At 33.1% G+C, this 26,263-nt stretch overlaps 3 protein-coding genes and 2 pseudogenes across 5 annotated transcripts; 2 read left to right on the top strand and 3 right to left on the bottom strand.

Moving 5' to 3' along the window:
- Positions 1–816: 816 nt before the first annotated feature.
- Positions 817–2,880, bottom strand: LOC120141029 (cytochrome P450 86A8-like). The gene has a single exon (XM_039155973.1). The coding sequence runs from the start codon at positions 2,598–2,600 to the stop codon at positions 1,014–1,016; it is 1,587 nt and encodes a 528-aa protein (XP_039011904.1). The 5' UTR covers positions 2,601–2,880; the 3' UTR covers positions 817–1,013.
- A 3,319-nt stretch (positions 2,881–6,199) lies between these two features.
- On the bottom strand, positions 6,200–9,307 carry LOC120141106 (annotated as a pseudogene).
- A 126-nt stretch (positions 9,308–9,433) lies between these two features.
- On the bottom strand, positions 9,434–12,256 carry LOC120141105 (ATG8-interacting protein 1-like). Of its 3 annotated transcripts, none has more exons than XM_039156046.1 (3): positions 12,034–12,256; positions 10,454–11,253; positions 9,434–9,727 (listed from the first exon to the last, which is right to left on the bottom strand). In XM_039156046.1, exons 2-3 carry the CDS (start codon positions 11,231–11,233, stop codon positions 9,626–9,628), a joined length of 882 nt encoding a protein of 293 aa, XP_039011977.1. In that variant the 5' UTR covers positions 11,234–11,253; positions 12,034–12,256; the 3' UTR covers positions 9,434–9,625. The 3 variants fall into 3 exon arrangements, with proteins under 3 accessions (XP_039011977.1, XP_039011976.1, XP_039011975.1); XM_039156045.1 differs by having other exon boundaries at positions 9,434–9,730; positions 10,454–11,275; XM_039156044.1 differs by having other exon boundaries at positions 9,434–9,730; positions 12,034–12,255.
- Positions 12,257–14,971: 2,715 nt separating this feature from the next.
- On the top strand, positions 14,972–17,191 carry LOC120141110 (annotated as a pseudogene).
- A 3,660-nt stretch (positions 17,192–20,851) lies between these two features.
- Positions 20,852–23,402, top strand: LOC120141107 (calmodulin-binding receptor-like cytoplasmic kinase 2). The gene is made up of 6 exons (XM_039156047.1): positions 20,852–21,197; positions 21,721–21,944; positions 22,027–22,195; positions 22,280–22,369; positions 22,462–22,763; positions 23,056–23,402. The coding sequence occupies exons 1-6, from the start codon at positions 20,942–20,944 to the stop codon at positions 23,314–23,316; spliced, it is 1,302 nt and encodes a 433-aa protein (XP_039011978.1). The 5' UTR covers positions 20,852–20,941; the 3' UTR covers positions 23,317–23,402.
- The last annotated feature ends 2,861 nt before the right edge of the window (positions 23,403–26,263 follow it).

The following is a 26,263-nucleotide window of genomic DNA, read 5'->3' on the forward strand; positions in this document are numbered from 1 at the left end:
CATAAAATGCTCAGTCAGATCATTAGATTGAAGAATATTATATGCTTGATTTTGCATCTGCTTTGAACTTTCAAGTAAAACTGTATATATATATATATTTTGCCCGGTTCTCATCCGACAGCGTACATCGATAACATGGTGGGCCTTACGTTACAAGTCTAGTTGTAGGACAGATAAGGGTAAGGACGGATGCATGATCTTTTGTTAGGGGGATAAATTTCTAAAATTTGAGAAATGAACTTATAAAATTATAGGGAACAAAAACAAATTATCAATTGAAAATACAAAAAATATCTAAAATATATATTAATTTAAAATTTTCAGGAGTTATCAACCCTGGATAAGGGATCATTGTTGCGATAGATAGAAGTTGGGTGCATACATTTATAGCACACTGCACGCTCTAATTTGGTACTTTTCGAAATGAAGTTTTTGGGCCAGATTTCCAGGCAATATATGGGCCTATTTGGCCTATAAACAGCTAACACTTTCACTCCATTTAGTATCAGTCTAAATGATTAATATTAAAATGGATTTATATTAGATGTAGTAATTGTGTTTTTTTGTACAAAAATGAAGATAATAAAGACTAAAGTAGATCCCAAGTGACCCATTACCACAAGCATCACGCCATTGATATAAAATTATAAAATACATTAAGAGAGTGATGATCATATTAAGCTAACTTGAGACACAAGAAAGAATAAGATAATCTAATCCAAAAATGTATTCAAAGTAAATTAACTTAATTCATTCATTGAATGATTGAATCAAGAAAAGATTCATGTCAATTCCAATTCCATTACAAACAAACTAGAAATTTTATAAAAAAAAATCAAAAGGTTCCCTACAAGAAAAGAAAAAGAGTATAATATATAAATATATATATAATTGTAAAATTTAAAATACCTCTCCCTTCTTATAAAAGATTTGCCATTGATTATGTACCCAACTTCCTTGCTCAATATCCGTGAACAATATAACTCTCAGTGGCCCCATCGCCGCTCAAAAATTCACAATTTACCTTGCTTTTTCTCTTCCCCGGTAATCTTTTCAACAACTGCTCCCAAATCTCTCTTATGCACGTTAACTTTAAGCCCGTATTTCATAAACAGTGTCAGTGACATCTTCTGCTCCACCTTATGGCCGGGCACCAACGTCAGCTTATGCCTCAATAGTGTCGCAGCCGCCACCGATTTCATCTGTTGATAAGCCAAACCTTTTCCTAAACATATTCTTGGCCCGGCATTGAATGCCACGAATTTGTAAGAGTCGTGCTGGATGAACTCCTTCTCATCTCCTGATAACCACCTTTGGGGACGAAACTCGAGACAATCGTCACCCCATGTTAACCTCAATCTTCCTACTGAATATATTGAATATGTCACCGATGATCCCGCCGGAACAAATGTTCCGTCTGGCAACACGTCATCAGCCACCACGTGTTTTGAATCCTCTGGCACCGAAGGGTATAGCCTTAGAGTTTCAGATAATGATGCCTTCAAATATATCAATCGGTCAAGTTCTTCAAACCCTAGAGGTTCTTCGAACCATGTTGACATGTCGACACCGCGTGTTTCCATTAGGACAATGCAAATTTCGCGTAAAATTTTATCTTCGACTATTGGATGTTGGATGATGAGCCAGAAGAACCAACTGAGAGCAACCGCTGACGTGTCACGTCCAGCTAGAATGAAATTGAGTGACACGTGTTGGAGAAACTCATCGGAATAGGTTTCTTTTTTCTTCATAAATCTCGAAAGCAAATCGTCGTGTGGGTTCCCATCTTTTTTCTGAGTAAGCAATTCTTTCTTTCGTGAATTGATGACGTTGGATAAATATTCATCCATGTGGACAAGGCTTCGGCTCAGATTCACTTCTAAGCCAAGCCGGAGCCATCTCTTTAGCTTCCATAAAACCTTAGGCAAAATAAACCTTTGAAGAGAGGCTTCAGTGGCTCGGTCAAAAGCCGACGCGAAGCTGTTTTCGGGTAAACCTTGGGCGCATGTTTGTGGATCCTTTCCAAAAGCTAAGCCGCAAATGTTATCAAAAGTGAGCCTAAGCAACACGTCCTGTAGGTCAACCGGCTGCCCTTGGTTTTGAGCTTCCTCGAGAATGGGGCAGAACCGGAGCTTGATGGCTCGACTGACCCATCGAGCCATGGCTTGGCGAAGAGTCCTGGTTGTGAATTCCAGTGCGGCGGTCCTCCTTTGGAAGAGCCACGTGTCTCCGTCGGAGTTGAAGATGCCTTGACCGAGTAGATCATGGAACACGGCCTGCCATGTGGGACCTTTGGGATAATTGTCGAAACGAGACTTGAGGATGTGCTCCAAATTCCTCGGGTCGCACGTGACCGTCACGAGACCTTGTTTCCGAGCCAAGAAGGGGATGGCACAAATGCATGTCTGGTACGTACCGCCGCAGGCACGGAGGTTGTCGGAGATCCAGTCATGCATGCGGTCGCAGTTCTCGATCAAGCCAGGTAGACTGCCCAACATAGGCCAGACACGTGGACCACTTAGCGACCGTGAGATAAACGTGAACCACAGTAGGTAAGCCGTGATTGCTGCCAAAAGGAGCAAAGCAGTCGATATATCCATACTTGCCTCTAACTACAATAAAACAACCTCGCTCCTAGCTCAGAATTTTCTCGAGAAAAAACTCACGTATTATTCAAAAAAGGAACTCTGGGAACTCGAAACCCTGAAAGAGATATTTCTACGAAAAACATAAGGCTTTTGCTATGTTTTCCCCCCCTTCTTCTGTATTTTCGTATATGAAAGGAGGAGTAGGAGAATAAGAGAGAGTGATAGTATAAAAATGGTGTATATAGAAAGAGGATTTATAGGTGAAATTATAAAGAAGGCAATAATTAAGGGCATACTGTACCTTTGAATATGACACCATTTTTTCTCTCTCTCTCTCTCTCTCTCTTTTTAATTTCCTCCTCTAACCATCAGATGCACCACCATAAATGCGCTGAGAGATCGTTGAAACTTCTTAAAGGAGATACAATAGAAAGCCCTAACTGTTGCAAACCCTCAAACTCTCTCCTTTTTTTTTTGAAAATTTTTCACCTAATTTTTGCAGGGAAGGTGAGAGGGACTTTAATTCAGCATTGAATGAATGAAATTAAATGAGTTTAGTTGAGGGGGGGGGGGAACACAAAAGAAGGAAACGGTGAAGCAAAAAGCAGATCAAACACAAAGATAAACGGAGTGTATTTCATGTTGATCCCTTTTAAATGAAAATGGGTTACTTTTAATTGCATGTGGGCTTCTGGTTAGTGTTGGATGAGCAAACCCACCAGTCACCACCTACAAATTTATACGATATTTGTATCCGGTTCCTGCAGAATTATCAGCAAAAAACATAAACAAAAGTATTTGAGATTCGATGGATCATACAAGTTTGACCTTTCTTCTCTTTAAATGCTTTGTCTACGTTAGAAAAAAGTGTGCCCAACCCCTTTGCCTCTCTGCAGTTCCTGGTAAATGAGAAAGAAAGTCAATTGTATTATATGGGACGCTTAATTTTATGCATATGATGTATTTGACTTTCTTTCAATTATGCATTTCTGAGACGCTTCACATATTGGCATTTATGGTGTCTCATTTGTAGATTTCAAAGGTTATACCAAATCTTATTATATCTATTTTTAATAGTATAGGATAATTATAAGATAATATTTGTTTATGATTTTTTAATCTTTATTTTATACGTCACAAATAACCATTTTGAGATGGTATTATAATATTCATTATTAAAAAAATATAAGTTTGGTATTTGGTCGAAGAAAATAGACAATTGTTTTTCTTGTGAGGTCGACCATAGTTTTAAATGTATCATGCAAAACTGGAGAAGGAAAGAAAGCTAAAAGAAATTAAAAAAAAGGTTATTTCAGAAATTAGCCCTTATATTGTATTCTTGTACTCATTTTAGTATTTTAACTTACGTGACGACGTGTGTCACGTGGTAAGTTCCAACCGATTGAAAGTTATTTCTTTTACTCGATATCACATTTTGATTAATTTGAAGTAGAAAAATCTAAGTATCATTTTAATTTCTAAAAGCAAAGTACTAAAACAAGAAAACTTGTATAGTGTAGGGGGCAACTTGTTATTTAAGCCTAAAATAAAACCAGTGAAGAAAGTCAGAGTTTATGTGTATTGGTTGAGCTATCCCGAGCCTATCCATGGCGTTTGTCTCTACCGGATCACGACGGATCCAAAAATATTTTTAAGAGTTGGCACATATATGTTAACAATATAAAAATTTTAAATGAGGTGAACACAAATAAAATTCTAAGGTGGGTACATCAATAAAATATGTAAATATGTAATTAATCGAAGAAAATTCGAGTTTAAGAATAGACACACAAATAAATATTAAGATGAACTTTCTCAATAAAATAGATAATTAATCGAAAAAAATTTAAATACGTTGAAAAGGTGTCCACCTCAACCCTGCCACTGTCTCAACACTGAATAAAATAAGAAAAATAACGTGTAAGAATGAAACCGGTGGATCCAGTGTATGTCCAATCTAGTTGGTTCATGCATTAGATTACACACTCATCTTTACCCTTATTCTCCAGCCACGAGAAGGGGAAAATACAACTACTAAACTAAGAGTTAATTACATTAAATATATCTAATTTCAATCCAATTTCTAACTTAGAATACTACATTTTAGATCAATATATTAGAGTGATGAATTTGATTGGACTGTTCTTTAGGTTGAGTATTCAATTGAAATATTTTTGAAGTTTAAAGTCCAGGATAAATTCGATAATAGTTCAAGGATTTATCATGTAATTAACAGTATATATTTATTTATTATTTTAAGTCTCTTACCTATTCGGCAAGTAGATCAATTGATGGACTGGATGGGGTCAAGTGTGAGGTAACATTGAATATAATGCATACGGTTCATTCACTTTTTCTGTGGGCATATATTTAAGAAATGGGAAACAAATCAGAAAAAAGAAATGACCCATACATTTATTAGAACATTGAATATTCAATAAATGATTTTAATTTCTTTATTTTTATAAATGAGAAAAAATAATCTTATATTGAATTCAAAATTATAATCGATTGAAACTCAATTTGAACGAAAATCCTTTTTTTTTATTATGGACTTTAATGATTTTTTAAAATTAAAGTAACAATTTACAGAAAAAAAACAAGGGTGGTTGTTCACTTGCACTCGTAATGAATATATAAAAATAAGGCTATGTTTTCCATTAGCAAAGTGAGGGGGAAAACAGAAGGGGCTGGGTTAATTAAATTTAGGTGGACAGCCAATCCATGTATAGATGGGATGGTTACTCACCTTCACCTATTTGGCAAGCATTGGTCAACCTCCTACTTCCAAATTCTACCTTCTTAGAAACATTTTTTTTCAACATAAAAATGATACTTATAACAATAAAAAAATAGGATAAACTACCCAAATAATCCCGTGACTATAGGATATTACTATATTGAGTCCCTTGACTATGAAACTCATTATTTTTTTATAAAAAAACTAAACGTTAACCTACACCTACTATCTATTATAACATTATAATTTAATGATGTCTACATACATCGTCATTACTTTAAACATTGATTCGACGATATAATGTTTCAAGCACTAGTTCGACGACATAATAAAAACAGAGACCGAATCCACAAAATACAACTCAAACGATTCTACGATCAAATTTTATCATACGACTGTCAATTTTGTAACTTTTAATAGTCAAGAGACTTAACAAAATAATACCCTATAGTCAATGAACTATTTGTGTACTTACCCTAAAGTGATTCTAAATTAGAGAATTATCTCTGATTTTAAGGACGGAGATTTATGGATAATATAAATATTGCAATTCAAATATCTTGTCTCTCACGGATTCAAAGCATTTTTATAGTAACTTATGTACTATAAAATCTCTGTTATTAAACAAAATTAAAAAAAGTAATTTGATTAAACAAATTTAGTTTTAATTTTATTTACTTGTATTTTATTTTATGAGTGATTGGGTTAGTTATTGTCCACAGCCATTTACCTTTTGTGTGTGTGGCTGTTGTTAAATCTTCGTTGAATGGTTTCCATCTTCCGAGTTAGTTATTTCCCTATAAACACAAGCACATGCACCAAAAGTTAATTATTAGTGCACCTAAACGAAACCATAGATATAACCCATAGATGGCCAAAATAGGTGTCGGCAGTCCATTTCCATGTGACATTCATTCATTATTTCAACAATCAGATTGGAAATCCAAAATCCCTTTCTGGATCTAAAATTTCATATATTGAGAAAACAATTGTAGGAAACTGACAGCATGATACAGTTATAGTCTATGACGCTAAACAGTTTTCCTATGCAAGTGCCTTTACTAGTTCAGACTACGATGACCATGGTCCGTGTTCTGTCGATTCATTCGGTGATTCTGTGTCCATGATGCAGGTTAATGATGTTAAATATGAATTTATCACCTTTCAACTTCTGGATGCTCCGACGTTAACACAAATTAATGATGATGAAGCATCTCTTCACATGGAGATCATCTTCTGTACAAGTATTTCGATAAAGGGAACTTAAGGCTCCTTGCCACCTGTATACGGTTAGAATGGAATAAGGTTTGTATATATACAGACACTATAATCACATAACAACGTACTAGATAAGAGTTTCTTGCAAAATTACAAGACAACTTGAAAAGATTACCTTCAAAGTCAGATCTTCACTCACAGCAGTACGATATCGAGTCAATCCCTCCAACGGACAGCTTCCTCCTTTAATGATAAAATTAGCATTGCATAGACTGGACAGTTGCAACAGTACATCAGACATCAGTCCTCTACTATTTCCCACGGTTGTTGGCTCATGACTTTCTTCTTCATCAAGGGGATCTTCTGCTAATGATGTTATACACTGAAATATGGCAGATAACCTCTCCAGTGGAAACATTTCCAGGCCCTTTCATAAGCAATTCCTGCTCTGCCATTTCCTTTTGATCCATTGATTTTTCATAAGCAAATTCAGACAAGTTAACCTTATAAGTAAAACAAGATGCATAGAGAAACATGAGATTATTAGTTATTAGACAGCATGGAGTATCTAAGCAAGCAATTTGCTGTACTATATTCCATTGTCATACTAATTGTTAAGTATATTACTCTAGAAGAACAAAGGAAGCGCTACTGGACAGTGATATTCCATTATCATACTAATTGTTTCCATATGGTAGATAGTAGATAGTAGCTGTAGCTCTATTGCCTTTTAGTGTATACTTTAAAGAAAAACTAAATATTTAGTTATTGTTGAGCTTAATTCCTCTTTCGTTTACGACTATCAGGTTATAGAAGATCATTTATATGTGCTAATAATTAAGATCTGGGACAGCACCATTAAATCAATTAGCTATGCAAACATGACCAAATCAATTAATACTATGCCATATACTCCAGAATAAGATGAGAGCAAGCTCTTGGCTTGTAAATGAACTTTTTCTTTCAAGCGCCACTGCAGTATTTTCCACATGACAGATATAATAAAACAGAAAATCATGTCCAATAGAAGAGTTAAGTAAAGCAGTCTAGAAGAAAAAGGGAGCCCTACTGACTACTGGACAGCTATATTCCATTATCATACTAATTGTTTCCTTATGGACTAGAAGTGTATTCTTAAAAGAAAACTTAAATATTTAGTTATCATTGTGCTTACTTCCTCTTTTGTTTGCGACTATCAGAACTCCAGTTGAATCGAACAATGATGCATCAAGAATGGCAGGGTTTCTTGAAGCAAGGAATGCAGGAAATAAGAAGATACTTTGCAGAAGTAGACGTGTGAAAATCTATCTTATAAAAGTTTTCTCGAATTCCTGACATCCTTGAACTGTTTGTTTTCTTTGTCTCCTTGTTTATTTCTGCTCGGAGAAGTGGCTGAGATCTAACCTGGAATGTTTCATTCAATGCAGAAGCAATATGTGGTTGAATCTGACTAAACAGCTTTCCCTTCATTTCTTCATCGGGTGTAACTTCCTTGTCACTTAAGGGTTCACAATACTTGTTAAATAATGAAGGCAGGCCTGCAGCCAATTCATCTTCATGCCTGGTAACTCTACAAAAAGGCCTTAGCACGGCACTGTGTGACATAAAAGAAGAAATAATTTCATTAGTTGATGCTCAAAAAAGAAGATTAAATTGACTTGTGGTTTAGGAACTTACTCAAGAAAGGAGGCATACAGTTTGCGGTTGGCTTGATTTGCCATAAAAATATAACGAAAATCATCTTCAGCGTAGGCGGGAAAATAAAGAGGGATTGGCTCCACATAACCAATATTCAAATAATATGTATCAGGTGAGGTGTTGCTAATAAAGATCAAACCGAGCTCGGGCATCCTTAAAATATCATAAAGGTTAAATAGAAAGGGTAATATAGTAGAGTTTTTATCCCAGACTCTCCAAGTTATCAAAAACCAAGTAAACCATTGTTCCATCAGGCCGTCCTATCATCTTAGAACTCGATTTCCTTGAATTCTCCTTGAGATTAGAAACCACATTCTCCAATCCTTCACGAAGATAGTTAACAAAATCAGACGGCCTCTCACAACGTTTTACACTATAACTATGTCCTGAGTCCTTCCTATGAAACACCAGCTGGTTCAATATAGACTCAAACAGGATCCTAGGACTGTAACATGTAACGCAACTGGAATATATGAAGGGGCGATTTAGATGCCTGAATACCTGGAGTGTAACACAGGTTTTCCCTGTAGAAGGACCACCATAGACCAAAATCGGAAACAAGGGAGAATTTAAGGGACCCAAAAGGTGTAAAAGCTCTAGAATTTGAGTTCGTCTACCGGGATAACGAGACGAGATCCTCCAAGCTAAGAGGTTGTTGTCTGAATTCAAGGTCGTTAACTGTTTGCTTGTAGGATTCAGTGGGTTTTGTTGATTCAACGGCATTGCTAGAACAAGAGTAGGATCTAGTTGCTCTTCTTGTAACTTGTGGGCTTCCCTCCATAGCCATTAATTTACATTGAAAGAATCGATTTCACTGGTGCATAAAAAAATTATCTAAACAAATTAGATTTTAAAAAAGGCAGGGAAATGACAGTTCAACACTAAAAGGGAAATCAAAATTCGAAGGTATTGAAAATAAACGCTTCATTGTGCACCGATAAATAAGTTCAAATCGTGAAGGAAAAAAACTAAGAAGAGAAATTTAAATTTCCAGGTTCAGAAAATGCTGTCGAAGAGGAACTGGAGTTGCACAATGTTTCTATAGACTAGAATGTGATTCAAATTTAGGATCAGAAAATGAAAATCTTCGAAAGTCCCAAGTTCTTTACTGGCTTTTATGGCGCATACACGCAAGGAATCATTGTTAATGGCCAAGGGGGAACCTCAAGTGGGGGTATGGTAACAATATAAACACAAATCGCAGACAATGGTCACAATATAAACACAAATCGCAAACTCCTTTCTGCATGCAGCTACGTAGCTTTTCATGAGAGATTAAGACAAATAAGTTAATCAAACAGCAAACTAACATATCAACACCCAAATCAATCTCCATGACATTCTCTCACTATGTTTTTCATCGTCGTCATCATCACAAGTTTTAACTGTCATTAGGGAAGGTGCCTCTCAGAAAAGAACCTCGGCGGTGGCCACCCACAATGACTTCCTTAAGGCGATATATGGAACCAAGCACCTTACCAGTCTTCTGTCAAAACCCAAAAGGTAGAAAAGAGATGTCAATATCCGAAGCGAAAGTAGGTAGGACATAGATGAGAGAAAAAGAAGAGGAAGCAAGGGATGGAGAATTAAGAATGCAGCATGCTCAAGATTCACAGTACTAGAACAGTTTGGCTCTAAGACGGCCGCTTACAACAAGCGGATATTCCAACTTCCAAAAGTTTCAATTTTAACGTGCAGGTCACTACTAACAGTTGGCAGCTTTACTAAAACATATAAAATAGTAGCGCAGGATCTTGTTTAATTTCATAACTTCTCTTTAGTTTCTCTCTACTTGGTCCAACCAAACAATATGTTTTCCTTGTGCAAAAGGTTGCACAGCCAACTTTACTAACAGTCAACATGTAAACACACATATTCATGTTAATATGAAAACACATATTCAAAATGTAGAACCCGCATTTTCAAAACCTCTTCCATCACAAAAGTAAATGTTTTATGGCAATGTCACTTGGACTCATGCGCGAGTATCTGATGTGGATGTGTGCCCGACACATGTATATTTATTTATTTATTAAGTTTTTCTATGTCTTTGAGGGGTTATATCCTCGTATAAATATTTGGGTAAGAGCCAGACACATACTTGAAGAAAAATTAAAAATCAAAGCAACATTAACTTTACAGGATGCAAAGAGAAGTACAAATATGCATCCTTGCTAAATCTGAAAGGACCAATTAGCAATACGTATACCTCATTGTTGATGCTCAGCTGCCACTTATGCTGCAAAGCTTGCCACCGCTCTTGTTGCCACCGCTGCCCAAGAATCACAAGGCCCATCACAGCTGCTGCAACAAAAACGGACCAAAATGCATTTGCCTCCTTTGCATGAGCATACAACGAAACTGCTCTTCTCTTCCACCAAGCTTCGCAAGGGAGGTCAAAGCAATCCCCTTCATCATCTTGTAAAGGCTTTGGGGACTCGGGCATGTCTGAAGGAAAATCGAAGCCTTGCTCAGAAGCTTCAATAAGCTCAGAAACAGTGGTCGTTGATCCGCCAAGTGCTTCCTCGCTATGGAAAGAACCAAATGTAGCAGCACTATACAAACTCTGGTCCTTGTTGATCAAATCCAGTTCTTGCAGTGTTGTTCCTTCTTCAAACTCTCTACCATGTTTCTTATCAAAAAATTGCATACCTGCAAGTTCATCATGTACATTCAAACCTTTCAAAGACCAATCTTCTTCATCCTTTGTACTAGATATATCACCTTCTTCTAAAGCACCAGATCCAGGAACCACGTCCTTGTCTATGTGTTCACCATGCTCGCTGGGGGAAAAGACAAAGTGGCCAGACATGAATAAAGCACGAGAAGTTTCTGCTTTTTCCACGTCATATGAATCATTTTTGCTATCATCCTTTGTTTCAACATCTTTTGGACCAGGAGCAGCAGCATATGCAGATGCAGTAAGGGACACAACCTCCCATTCGTTCCCACGTGGGATGTTTTCCTCTCCTTCCCCATTATCCGCCATTGTCAAGACTTCAATACTTCCTAAAGTTAATAGTATTAATTACTTTAACAGCCAGAGAAAAATAAATAAGGGATTCCATAAACTTGTTTTCCTTGTCGAGAAATAGAGGGGAGCTTCGAGGAAGGTAATAGTTCACTGAATAAAACTATAAAACTTACAAATTAACTATTGAAAAAATCAAAGCAATTCCATGTTATTAACAAGAACATTCAAAGTTTGACAAAGAAACAATATGAAAATAAAATTTTAAGAGAATTTTAGAAAAGAGAATACCAAATTTATATTTCCCTCACACCAATAGTTCACTGAAAAGTGAAAACATCGTAATGGAATCGCAAGCCAATAATTTTAAAAATCATAATAATCGCATCTAAGAAATTTTTGCAACACACGCAGGTCAATCGATTCAGCAAAACACCGATACCGTGCTGTATACTTGACGAGATCTTTTCTTTATCGGACTGTACAAAAACCATCAAATAAGTTTCACCGACTCAATATCAAGTATTAACAGACAAATCAAATCAGTCTAACAAAAAAAAACTTGCACAACGAATCATGCAGCTATCTGACTATACATCAGAAATTAATCAAAGAAAACAGAGAACCGTATCAACCGTAGCATAGCCATGCGATGATTATAAGAAACAATTAAACATCAAAAACAACAACGAGAAGAGAAAATCAACCATCGTCAACAGATAATCAGAAGTTGATCAATAATCAATGATTCTGATTTCGTTAAATTTAAAAGGATAAAAAAGGAAAAAGGAAGACGAAAACTTAAGGTCAATACTTACCGGGAGCAATCTACAGGTTATTAGCACTAGATCAGTCGAAGGAGAAACGATGAGTTCACAGTTTCGAGTACATAATGAAACCTGGGTAACCTTTTATAGATCTCGAAAAGTCTTTGTAAGAGGATGATGAAACCGGAGAAAAAGGCAACTGCTATAAAGTGGAAAGGGTAGAGTTACCGGCAGTGGCAGGTAAAACAACGTGGCCTAATGTATATCTTCTAGCTATCCGTTTAGATGGGAAATGGTATTGGTAATAAACGGTGATAAAGTTTGCGTATGGAGAGGGACTTCGTGTCTTCGTGAGTTTGCGTGCTCATTCAAAGCGACATCCCCTGCAATTGTATGTAGGCAAAGTCTCGCGGAGTTATTAATATAAAATTAAAGCGACGTATTATTAATTTTGTTATTATTATTTTAATATTTTTAGTAAAAAATTATTTAAAATATTATTATTTTTATTGATTTTATTATTATTGGATAATTTATCGATTTTGTTAATATATTCGGTAAAGCGTTATATAAAATATTATTTTTTATCGATTTTATTATTATTATACACTTTATCAGAAATGTTAAAAAATATTAATATTTTAGGTATAAATAATAATGTTTTAGGTAATTTTTTACCTGAAATATTAAAAAAATAATAACAAAATCGATAACGTATTTCTTTAATTGTATATTAAGATTGTTGTACGATAAAACTTCCCTTAAAAAAAGAAAGAAGGAAAGAAACTTTAGGTTTTCTATTTATTTTTATTCTATTTTAATTTTTATCTGTTGTTATATAGTTTCTTCAAAAGTATGTAGGGTTGTTTATTCGGTTAATTCGGTGGCAGAATCGATCGAACTATCATTAACCGAATTAATTGAAATTTTTTTCTTTAATCGTTAACCGAACCGAACTTTTTTTCGAAAATATTAACCGAACCGAATAAATTTTGGTTAATTCGGTTAATTTTCGAATTAACCGAAATTTTTTAAATTTTTTTAAAATTTTCTAATTTATATAAAAAATAAATATTTTATAATTCAAAAAAACAGTTTATAATTAATTTAAATAATATATAATTATAAAATAAAAATTTTATATAAATTTTTTAATTAATTAATATTGATTTAGGTTTAAAAATTATTGGATCTTAAATTATTAATTTGGTTTTAAATGGTTTAAGTTGAGCTCATATGTTATATATAATATATTTAATATTTTTTAATTCAGAAAAATAATTTACAATTAATTTAAATAATATATAATTATAAAATAAAAAATTTATATAAAATTTTTAATTAATTAATATTGATTTAGGTTTAAAAATTATTAGATCTTAAATTATTAATTGGTTTTAAATAGTTTGGGCTTAGCCCATATGTTATATATAATATATTTAATATTTAAAATTTTATTCCGGTTAATTAACCGATTTCGAACCAAATTAACCGTTAATCGAATAACTAAAAAAATCTTAACCGTTCTCCGACTAATTCGATGGTCGACCGAATTAACCGAATTAATTCAATTCGATTAAAATCAAATTTTAAACACCCCTAAAAGTATGCGCCCCACTTAGGAATTAGCTCTCTCCTTCACGGTTTATTTATTTATATTAATTGAGTGTACTGATTACATTCGCATAAGAATTCTTTTTCTATCTTACACTATAAATATTAAATAAACTATCAATTTGTTTATGCATCTATTCTCTTTTTTTACTATTCAATTATTATTTTAAAAATTACTTTTTAAAAAGGGTAAAATACCAAATGGTCCATGAGGGTATTACGAGTCTACCGATTATTAAAAGTTAAAAAATAGTTATCGACTATTAAAAGTTACAAAATGAGCACTTGACTATTCATATGTTCCAAATTCATCATTTTTCGTTAAAAATTTGACGTTTGTCTGAGCTTGACATTAACATGTTGACTTGGGTATGATAGTCGTTTGAGATTATGAGATCATGTTTTATCATATCTCATTCAACAGTTTAAACTCCATCTCAGACCGTCGTCAACTTTTAACGAAAATGACGAATTTGGAACATATAAATAAACAGGTGATCATTTTGTAACTTTTAATAATTAAGAGACTAACAAAACAAACTTTATAATCAGATAATCATTTTATGACTTTTAATAGTCGATAGACCTAACAAAATAATACTTTACAGTCAATAAACTATTTATTACTTTATCTTTTAAAAAAATAAATCTAACGTTTCATTTTTATTTTAATTATTCATCATTGTTATTATTTTATTAATCAAATAAAATAAAAAAAGTATATATATAGAGACCAAAATTCAAATCCCGATTAACCACTAGTTAATAGACTAGACATATTAATGGTGTTAATTTCATCGGAATATGTATTTAAGTTTTTTTTTTGGTGTAGTATTTAAGTTAATTAAATTATCACTACAAAAAAATTATTTTCATTGAATTTGAGATTCAAATATGAAAATTTTCACAAAATTATACGATCTTAACTACCAAGTTAGGTTATTAATTTATTTATATTCCATTAAAGTTATTATTTAAATTATATAAACGATTAAATGTTAAATTAAAAATATTTTTTAACGAATTCATTGTATAGCCTCAATGATAAAATAAAATATTATTTTCCTTAAAGAATTTTGGTTCGGATAATTATATATGTATGATATGTGTGCATTGTGTCAATGGCTAAAATAGACTTTAACCATATATTAACTTCTAATCACCTTAAATTATTTAAAATAATAAAAAAAATCACTTGATTTGAAATTTGAAATATAATTAAACAAGTATTAATATATTTTAAAAAATAATATTAAAATATTTTAAAAATTAGATTTATAATATTTATTTATAACAAAATATAAACGTTAAACATTAAAATGTTGAAGGCTAATTTAGAGATTATATGAAATCTACTTACCGCCATAGAATTCATTATACGGCGGCTGTGGTCTCGTGTAACGGTCAACTCCCCAGTGTCCGGTTCTATGCTTTCGAAATGCCGTACTCCTATGATCTCCTCCGTCCATTTCAAACGACAGTTATATTCTTCATCAACTCTCTCGAGAGAGACCACCCAATTACGCGCGCTGAGGCCAGAACCCAATCCATCTCTCTCATCGAGTACACTCAGAAACACGGCGTCGGCGCTTCATCCCGAGTCGACCGGCTTCTATTCCCACGCCCTCATGATCTCGGCCAAAATGGGTCTCCTTAAAGAAGGGAAACAATTCCATTCGCGCGTAATAAAACAAGGATTGAACAACGTACTGCCTTTGCAGACTCGAATGCTAAATTTTTACGTTAAATGCAAACAATTTTCCGACGCAGAGAAATTGTTCGATCAAATGCGTGTTGAAACTTGGTGGCGTGGAACACAATGATTTGTAAGTCGAATCTTTGTCGGGTTTTTATTATTTCAAGAAAATGTTGATAAACAAAGTAGGTTTTGATCATATAACTTTGAATTCTTTGCTCAGTGCGTCCTCTGAGGTAAATGAAGTCGTTTTTGGCAGAGAATTACATTGTCTTATAGTGAAATTGGGGTTTTTATATGATTCTTTTGTGAGCAGTGCTCTTGTTCATTTATATGGGAAATGTGGTATTGTTGAAGAAGCGAGATGGGTTTTCGATCAAGTTTTTTGTATAGATTTGGTGTTGTGGAATGTGATGGTTTCTTGTTATGCTTCGGGTTCTTTAACACAAGAGGCTTTTGAGCTTTTCGATTTGATGAAGAAGGAAGGTGTTAAGGGGAATGTTTATACGTTTTGTTCTTTGCTTAAATCTTGCTGTAGTTGGGGATTTGATGAACTGGGAAGGCAGATTCATGATCTCATTATTAAACTTGGTTTTGATTCAGATGTTCATGTGGCGAGTGCACTTTTTTTTATAAGAATTTCAGGCCTCGTTAAAACCCCCCTTCTTGATTAATGGAGCTCTTAGAGAAGCTCCTTAATCAGCGGAAGGAGGAAAAGAGTGCCTTAAGATTTTATTCAACAGAAGAAAGTTACATAAGAAACAACAAAGAAAAACACCCCTTACAGAAACAGAAAACCATAAAACAACCCTAAACAACCTGATCGTGGCGAGTGCACTTGTTGATATGTATGTAAAGAATGGAAATTTGTATGATGCTCGAAATGCCTTTGATGGAATGACTGCCAGAAATGTTGTCTTGGAACACACTGATCTTGGGTTATGCACAGCATGGAGATGTGGAGAAGGTTATGGAGCTTCTTAGAGAAATGAGGCTACAAAATATCTGTCCAGACGAATTAACTATGTCAAGCATAATTTGATCTTGTGGCGTTTTATCCACCTCTGCTGAATTGTTGCAGTTCCACAAGTATGTATTAAAAAATGGGTTTGAGTCTTTTTTATCAGTTGCAAATGCTTTAATACACGGGTACTCCAAGTGTGGTCAAGTTAATGGTGCATTGCAATGTTTTGTTTCAGTTGCAGAGCCTGATCTTGTAACTTGGACATCGCTAATAGGTGCTTATTCGTCCCTTGGTCTTTCAAAAGAAAGTATTTTAGTGTTCAAGAAAATGTTAGCTACTGGTGTAAAGCCGGATCAAATTACCTTTCTTGTTCTTTCAGCATGCAGCCATGGAGGACTAGTGAATGAGGGGCTTCACTATTTCAATACAATGATAAATGACTATCAAATTATTCCAGATTCAGAGCACTATACTTGCCTCATTGATCTGCTTGGTTGAGCTGGCCTTCTCGATGAGGCTTTTAATGTTCTAACATCTCAGTCGGTTGCATGTACGCCAGATACCTTGGGAGCATTCATAGGAGCATGTAGCATCCATGGAAACATAATATCAGCCAAGTGGGCAGCAGAAAAACTTCTTGCCTTGGAGCCCAACAAACCCGTTAATTATACTCCTATCTCTAACATATATGCTTCAAAAGGAAGATGGTTAGATGTGGCAAATGTTAGGAAAATGATGACAAACCATTGTGATTACGAAATTCCTGGTTGTAGCCAGGTGGAGGTTGCTGCTGATGAAATGTGTTCACCTCAAGTGTAATCTCACCCGAAACTTTGACCATATAGCCGATCTCACCTGGTCCAACGAAGCAGAAATACAACACAATGACTGCTCAGAATATGTTCTTCAGCAATATGGATGACTCTGCTCTTTGACTCTTTTTATTATGTTTTCAGTTAAGGTTTTGCACACTTTAAATGAATCCGCATGCCCCATTCAAGTGTTCTGACAACGAGTACAGTTCTTACTACGGTATGATTTTGAATCTTCTGTTAAGGTTTTGCACACTTTAAATGAATCCGCATGCCCCATTTCATGTGTCATTTTTTTATGCAATTGACGGAACAATTTTATGCTGATCGATAGATGTCAATGGGTTGTTATGATATTGAGTTGAATGAATACGTCTGTTTAACCTTTTGTAAATGTTTTAGCAATAACAATAGGTCTAATGCTAGTCTATTTAAGTGTCCTCTAAGCTGATTAGAAGGTTTGCTTGAAAGTCTGGCAAATCCCAACAAACTTAAGAATCATGTCAATCTTCTCTCAACTATACCACAAATCATTGGTTTAAAGTTTAAACACTGAACTTTATAATCACTGCAGATCACTGTTGATGAAGATTGCTGCTTGCAAGTCGGCATGGAACATAAGTTATCGAATTTATCATATCATCTGTAGGTTGTTGTAGTTGTCGTTACGAAGTTAAATCACATGGTAAACTGTAGTGTATAAATTTGAAAAAATGAAAATACAGTCCCCTACTTTGAATACGTCAATGTCATAGTGCTCCCTGCATTGCATCGGAAACGACTAGAGGGAGGCTCGAAGAGCTTCATTCTCCAATCCAGAAAATGAAGGGTAAGAGTTGAGCATTAGAAGCCATCCTTAAATCTGTTGACATTCAAAGAACCAGGAAGATCTGAGGTGAGCCTTGGAGATTAAGATATGTTTCGACAAACATGCAACCACCTTTTCTGATTTACGAAAACCATTTAAACTGATCAGTAGTTGGATGAGAGTTCTCGATGTTTTATATGCTGTCTTACATCTGCAGGCATGAAGTGGAAGAGTGGAACATCTTACATTAATGTTAAAATCCTTATTTAAGTGGCGGGTGAGTTTGAGCTAAGCAACCTGTGTAAGTGCCAACCCCATTTTTGTTCGGACATTGCTGTTTTCAGGCAGTAGTGTTTGGCAAGAAAGAAACGTTGAAACCTACCGTCATACTTGATTTGTAGTTAAAACGTTATTATGTTGAAGAAAAATATATTTGTTTGATTCAGACTTTGGACTTAATTAAATCAAACATCATGTTTTTGGTCTGTAGAGTAATGTATTTTCTTAAAAGGGATAAGTAAGTTTTTATCATTGAACTTGATGAAAAATTCAATTTGGTCCCTTAAGTTTTTTGTCCATATTGGTACCTAAATTTATTTTTTGGGAGTTTCACGACATCAATATGACTAAAAATGAGAAACGTTCCTAAACTCAGACTAATTTGAACAAAAAAAAAAACCATGGATCAATATGAGAAAAGTTATCAAATTCCACTTGATCATTGAAATTGGTAAAATTTATTTGGGAGTATCACGGCATCAGTATGACCGAAAATGAGAATAGTTTCTAAATTCAAGAACTAATGTAAACGAAAAACCAAGTATCAAATTGAGAATAGTTATCGAATTCAATGACTAAAAGATACTTTTATCTTTTTCAAACCATTTTAAAGAATTTTCTTTTTATTTTTCCTCCTAGTATTGTTTGACTTTGACTGTATAAAATACTCTTCCACAACGGGCAACCCTTTTTCCGGCGCCGAATACTAATTTGGAGTTTACAGCCTTAAGCTTTTTTAAATATATAGAAAAGGTTATTAGTCAATTAAATTTGAATCAGCATATCCTTCTTCTTTAAACTTTTATAAAAAAAATTTAAATTATTTAAATATTCATAATATGAATTAAATCATTCAAGCTGACTTTCTCCATTATCTTTCAATTACGAGTTCGGCAATTTTGAAAACAATATGGAAATGCGTTCTTAACAAGTAAGATATATCTAACTATTATTATATTAGTTTTAAAATTTTGATATTTTCAATAATTTATATTTTGTTAATACTTTTATAATTTATATAACGATTATATTATATTTAAACATGTTATCAATCAGAGTTGAAATTTTAAAATCTTAAAATGTTATCGAGTAGATTTGAAATTTTAAATTAAATAGATAACTAAATATTTTTTTAAAACTAAACATTCAAAGACTAAATTTCAAAAGTTAAAAAAGAATAAAAATGAAAGACATAATTATTCAACAATTATTTTGATAATTTATTTTATTTTTAAAAAATAGCACGATAAAAAAATCTCAGAAATGATTTGTTTTTCTCATATATCGAATTTTGTATGGATTAGAAGAAAACACGCACACACACTGAAGTCAAGACAAAACGCGTTCATCCAGCTAGCAAGTAAGAAAGTAAGATTATGTCTTCTTATATATAAATTTAAATTTAAATTTGTAGATTGTTATATTTAAATTGAGTTAATTGTATCGTATGTCCTCAAAAGTATGACCGTCATTGTAAATTGGTCACTGAACTTTTAAGTGTTCCAATTTCATCCCTAAACTATTACTATCATTCTAAATTAGTCCTCAAGCTTTTGAACATTTCAAATTTCATCCCCAAACTATGACTTTCATTCTAAATTGATCCCAAACTTTTTGAATATTCCAATGTCATCACAAACTATACGTATATATTGATCATATCTCTTGTTAATAAAATCGTTAGATCAAGTTATATTATTTTATGTTTGAATAAAAAAAATTAGGTTAAATTATGGTTAAAATTAATTACATATTTAGATGAATTTGGGGATGCAATTTGAATATTCAAAATTTTGGAGACTAATTTAGAAAGAGAGTCATAGTTTAGGGATGAAATTAGAATGTTTAAAACTTTAAGGACTAATTTAAAATAAATGTTATAGTATAAGAATTAAATTGGAATATTCAAAAGTTTAAAGATCAGTTTAAAGTGAGGGTTATAGTTTGAGGATATATGATGTAATTAACTCATTTAAATTCTAACAACTGACCCTATTTTTTAATTTAAATTATATTATTTTTTATTTAATTAATTCTTTATGAAAATAATGAATAGTTCTATATTTTTTTAGTATAATTTTTATGCTATTAAAGTATATTTTTTGGGTTAGATTTATTTTTTTTAAAAAAATTATTGATTATCCTATTAATTCATTTTAGTTTAGATATTTAGGTTGAATATTGATAACTACTCTCAACCATCAAAGATAGATCACAATTAAATTATAATAATATTAGTTTGTTAACGAATCTTTATTGTTATATGTATTTTTATGTTAATGTTTATAGGGCTTATCATTCTTCATCAATAATAATATTTGATTTTATCTATCATTTATTTAATTAAAATTTTAATTTTTTCTTATATAATGCCTTTTTATTCTTAGGGGAATAGTTAATGTATTTTAATAATTTTAAAGAAAATGTCTAATTTATGTGATTAATTTATTTTTATTTTTATTTTTTATTTTTATACTTTTATTATAATTTAATATATTCGTATCTAATTAAATTAGCAACTACTATTTGTTTAACAAATATAATTTTTATTTTTTATTAATTAAAAAATGGTTTGTTTAAAATTTTTATTGTCGCTCAATCCTCCAACATGTTGTTCTATTTAGCAAACTGAACCTAAGAGGCGCATATTAGCCTAACCCATTTTTTATTCAATAATTAAATAAAAGTAAGTCGTCTCTTTAATACTATCTCCATCCCCACAGCTACCCGCCAATTCTAAGTCATTACGTACACCATTTCTCTCTCTCTTTTTCTTACCTTTCGTGATGACCAGCTCCACCAGCAGCTCGAAAAGCAGGAACCCGAGCTCAGGCTTACGATCAACGCCGGACCGATTTGCTAACTCTCCTTGCTTTTCGTCCTACTCTGCACCACCTGACTCTCGGAAACCCGATTCAGGTCGGAATCCATTAACGGTTGCCGCCCGGTCCATTGCTGGAGCTTTTATATCCTGTTTTACACCGCCGGAGACAACTGAAAGCAAGAATTTAAAAGTATCAAAAGAGTTTGGAGCTCCTTACGGTACGTCCTGTTTCTCTTTTTAGTTTAAACGATGATGGCGTATAAAACTTTGCAGAGTTCGAGTTTCGATAGTAAATTTACAGAAAATTTGAGTTTCGATCCTCAGATCTAACAAGACGTTAAAAATCCACGTTAAAAATTTGAGTTTCCGCTTGTTATTTGAAGATTTTTTAGTGTTTTTTTTTAAATGTGAAAGTTGTCTTTGGTTTTTTTTTCTCTTATGGGTGCTTTCTTTCTGTTTTGAAATTTTCTCCTCAACCAAACAACAATCAGGATCTGCCACCAACTACTTGTCAAAAGCTTCATATTGAGAAAAAAACACAAAATTTTCTCTGTGATCGATTTTAGAATGAATGTACGGATACTTTTTGAATTAGTAATTAGTTCAAGTTCAAAGAAAACTAATCAATATTTCCTTCATAATGAAACCCGCATTGTTGATCAACTTTCCATAGTCAAGTAACGTAAAAGAAACAACGAGTTTAAACTATGTCTCTTTATCTTTTAATTTGTTTACTCGTAGTTGCATCGGAAACATCAAGAACGACACGGGGTTCGAATAGAGGAATTTATTCCAATCCAACTAAGGAGAGAGGGCCAGGGAACACGAAATTCACGATGGACGAAATTCTCAAGGCCGCAAGGAACTTCTCCCCTGCTTTCAAGGTCGGGCAAGGCGGATTCGGAACGGTTTACAAGGGAAAACTTCATGATGGAACCCTTGTTGCTATCAAACGGGCTAAAAAGGTTCGGATTTAGAACCATGAAGTTACTTAAGATAGTTTCTCTTTTCGATCTTTGATGAAAATTGGTGGGATTGTTTTTGTAGAGCGTGTATGATACGCATTTGAGTGTGGAATTCCAAAGTGAAGTAACAACACTGGCACAAGTGGAGCATTTGAATTTGGTTAAATTTTATGGGTATTTAGAGCATGGAGATGAAAGAATATTGGTTGTGGAATATGTCCCCAATGGAACTCTTAGGGAACACTTGGATGGTGAATTCCTGTTTCTTCTTCCTTTTTATGCTGGAATATTTTGAGACTTCAAATGATGAAAAACAGGAGAAAATTTTGCTGCAGGTGTTAATGGGAAAGAACTTGATTTTGCTGCACGGCTTGATATAGCCATTGATGTGGCTCATGCAATTACCTATCTTCATATGTATACAGGTTTGCTTTTGTTGTTCTTTTGGTTTCGAAAATAAGAGCTTTGTTGTTCTTTGATAGAATTTAGTTAGATCACGGGACTGAATTCTGTGTAGATCACCCAATTATCCACAGAGACATAAAGTCCTCCAACATCCTCCTTACCGAAACGCTTCGAGCCAAGGTCGCCGACTTCGGTTTTGCTAGGCTGGCTGCCGATACGGACTCTGGTGCAACCCATGTGTCAACGCAGGTTAAAGGAACCGCCGGCTACCTGGACCCAGAATACCTCAGAACCTATCAACTTACTGAAAAGAGTGATGTTTATTCATTTGGAGTATTATTAGTTGAACTAGTCACAGGCAGGCGCCCCATTGAACCAAAAAGGGAACTCAATGAGCGGATAACGCCAAGATGGGTATGCATTGAACTCTCCCATTCTCACATTACTTGAAATATGAACCATAATTCGTCCCTTTTATTGTTAAAAGTTCTTAATAGATCCTTGCATTATAGTACAAAGTGCATTTTGATCCCTCTACTTTTAAAATGAACAAAAAAATCTGTGTTAGGAAAACCGACAATAATTATCCATCGGTTATATGCAATGATTCTAGTTCTTTGTAGAGAACTATTGACTCAGATCATGCAGAGAAATAACGTGTGCCATAATAAAATTACTGATACCTAATCTGTTTTTGCAATTGCAGGCAATGAAGAAGTTCACTGATGGTGATGCCATTTCAGCCTTGGACCCTCTGCTAGAACAGACTGTTGGAACTAATTTAGCCCTAAAAAAGATTCTCGAACTAGCGTTACAATGCCTGGCTCCCCGTAGGCAGAGCCGGCCGAGTATGAGGATGTGCGGGGAGGTGTTATGGAGCATCCGTAAGGACTATAGAGAACAATCAGGTTTAGACTTTCGCTCTCCTTCATCTACTTCTCAAATGAGTGCCTCAGTTAATGAATAAACCCAGGTATGATTTGACACAACATATTGCAAATCTTGTTGTCTGATTGCATCTGTATTTCTTAACGTTTTAGTGAAGGAAACAGAAATAATGATTTCTTGGTTCTCGAGGGAGGTTAAATTTTTTGCTTGTAGAGAATGTGTTGATGAGTTTTGACATGTGCAAAACTATGTATCTAATATTTTTATTTTTAAATTCTTTTTTTATTATTTACTGAATAAGTCATGTGAATGAGTTTCTTCGAGCATGGACAGAAAGGAAAGAGAGTGCAGGCATGAAGTTGTTCATAAATCTAATTAAAAAAGAAACTAAAATAAAATAATTCTACGGTTGCATCTCGTTGCCTGATGTGTAAGTGAACACTTCGAAGTCAAATTTTCCAAACTGAAATTGACCCTATTTGCTTAAAAATCATTACATTTTTAACACGAATTTCCTCAATTTTTAAGGAAACCAGAATATGCCCTCAGCATGCTTTGGAAAATTAGGTCAAAGCTTCGAACATAATATTTATATTAATTTATGCCTTGTATTGTTATCTAATTAGAAAAATGCATTTAGAATCAAAATTGAATTACCAACACGGTATATTATAAAACAATAACAAGAATACAACAAAAATATACAAATATGTAAAGTTATATATAAACTTATAATGCTTGAAACTCATAAAAATTGCACAAACACTTCATGGACACACTTTTTGTTCCAAATTGAATAGCTATAACAAATTATGGGAAATATAAAATGTGTTGAGGAACAAAATGAATATACATAATGCATTAAGCAATTTAATGGTGAAAAGGAATATTGTTCCTTTTAGATGTCCCAGTTTCAAACAATTATGTCTACACGATATGCACGTTGTAAATAATTAAAACAAACCTAAATAAATACTATCTTTTAACCACCAAAATTACTAAAAAAAACTAATATAAAGCTTACGGTAAAAAACAACAATAAGATGAATACCAAAAGAAAACATTCATTAGATAAGGTTTTTTTAAACTGACAATGAAATTTGACTAGGAAAATTTCCAATTGCATTTCATCATTGTAATAGACATAAAAGAATAAAAAACAGTTTTATAACCGTAATTCATAAAACAGTGAAAATAAAATATTGGGTAAACTACATATTTAGTACCTAAACTATTATTTTATTCCATTTTGGTACTCTAACTTTATTTTTTTCAAAATTATACCAAGCGTTAAGTTTAGGTTTTGAATCCGGCACTCCGCCGTTAAAAAATTAACAGAACTATCGAAGTGATTTTTTTTTCAATGATGACGTGACATTACCTTATGGTCATGACATGTCAACAAAACCATTAAGTTTTTAACGGTGGGATACCAAAATGAAACTTAAACTAAAATTAGATATGATTTTAAAATAAAATAAAGTTTGGATACCAAAATAGAACAAAAGTAATAGTGTAAATACTAAACATGTAGTTTACCCTAAAACATTTCATTCATGTATTGGTGAAGCGTAAATTTTGACAAATTGAGAGCAGTCCGCCAACAAACAACTTCAAAAATTTAACCCAAAATGATAAATTGAATAATTAAGAAGACCGAATATAATAATTTCCCATACCTCTTATGTGACGCATATCAAAAGACCTGATCTGGGTTTCTGGGTAATTGAAGCTTCAAATAGCAAAAGTATCATATCCACCAAGTTGCTCAACCCAATTACAATGCCCAATTATACAACAAATGAAGGGGAATTCTTAGAATCAAGCTGGAAACCGAGTAACAAATCGATTTTTCTACTATTTCCGGAGGTGATTCTTAGAGGGAGTTGAAAATTAACAAATAGTAGAAAGTTTATAGGTTGATTATGCAATTTTAAAAAAATTGTATTATTTATATATAATTTTTTAAACACGATTCATTAAAAATAAAGTCAATAAATCAAATATCAGTAATTAATTAAAAAATAAAGTCTATACGTATGTATCACTTGGTTGTTTAATTGGTACTCATAAATAAGTCTGCACTTATTTATTATTTTTGAATAAAATATATATAACTTCTTATAAATTTTTGCATTTTTTTTGGCCTGTCTCAATCTTTATAAGCGGTGGAAGGGCAATTCAAAAAAAGAAAAAGAAAATCAACAACTAATTAATTTAGTTAGGTGAAATGATAAATTCTTTAAGCAGGTATTTGATTTTAGTATTTATGAATAAAACAAACTAAATTAAAAATATTATTTTATATAAGACCTCTACAATACTGATTCAGGATAATAATGTTGAATTATTGTTGGCCCTACTCTATGTCCACACCCCCAAAGCTTAGACCGGATGTATATCAACTCAAACAAATCTCAGATAATGGATTCTAAATGGATGATAATGCTTTCATTTCTCTACTTTCTTCATTTTCTCAGTTTCTTGTCTGATTTGTGGCTGGTAATGGATCTTCTTGTCAATTATCTTCTTCTCAACTATCTACTCCATTTTTTACTATATTATTATGGTAAAGACTCCGATTAAAATGAAAATGTGAAATCAGTCTATCACTGTAATATTTAATAATAAAAATCTTTTTTATATCAAATTATTAATTATTTAATTCAAATCAAATACTATAAAAGTTCAATATAAAGATAGCTCTCTTAATTCAATATTTTTTATTTACAAACATATTTGATACAATACATACGTCTTATAAATATAATTACTCTAATTCAAATTCTAATATATATATATATATTGATTAAAAGATTATTATTAGTATAATTGTTTTGAAGATATGCCCGACTCGTATAGTCGGGGGTTAGGTCTGTCCAGATAACTGTGGCTGTTATTTATAGTTTTCGAATATTATAACCCACCACTAAATAAATTTATGGGGGTATCACATCCTCTGCTTTTCACTTCACTTATAAGCAGCTTAGCCCCTTTAATCGCATCCCTCCAATCTAACCCGGGAC

Source organism: Hibiscus syriacus, unplaced genomic scaffold, assembly GCF_006381635.1.
Source record: "Hibiscus syriacus cultivar Baekdansim isolate YM2019G1 unplaced genomic scaffold, ASM638163v2 tig00110793_pilon, whole genome shotgun sequence".
Classification (NCBI taxonomy): Eukaryota; Viridiplantae; Streptophyta; class Magnoliopsida; order Malvales; family Malvaceae; genus Hibiscus; species Hibiscus syriacus.

What these genes read in the sequence shown, in the direction of transcription:
- LOC120141029 (XM_039155973.1), bottom strand. Translation starts at nt 2,600, where the DNA reads ATGGATATATCGACTGCTTTGCTCCTTTTGGCAGCAATCACGGCTTAC.
- LOC120141105 (XM_039156045.1), bottom strand. Translation starts at nt 11,233, where the DNA reads ATGGCGGATAATGGGGAAGGAGAGGAAAACATCCCACGTGGGAACGAA. An exon ending in AGCTGAGCATCAACAATGAG is followed by an intron (nt 9,731 to 10,453) that starts GTATACGTATTG and finishes GGGTTTTGACAG; the next exon opens with AAGACTGGTAAGGTGCTTGG.
- LOC120141107 (XM_039156047.1), top strand. Translation starts at nt 20,942, where the DNA reads ATGACCAGCTCCACCAGCAGCTCGAAAAGCAGGAACCCGAGCTCAGGC. An exon ending in AGAGTTTGGAGCTCCTTACG is followed by an intron (nt 21,198 to 21,720) that starts GTACGTCCTGTT and finishes GTTTACTCGTAG; the next exon opens with TTGCATCGGAAACATCAAGA. An exon ending in CTATCTTCATATGTATACAG is followed by an intron (nt 22,370 to 22,461) that starts GTTTGCTTTTGT and finishes AATTCTGTGTAG; the next exon opens with ATCACCCAATTATCCACAGA.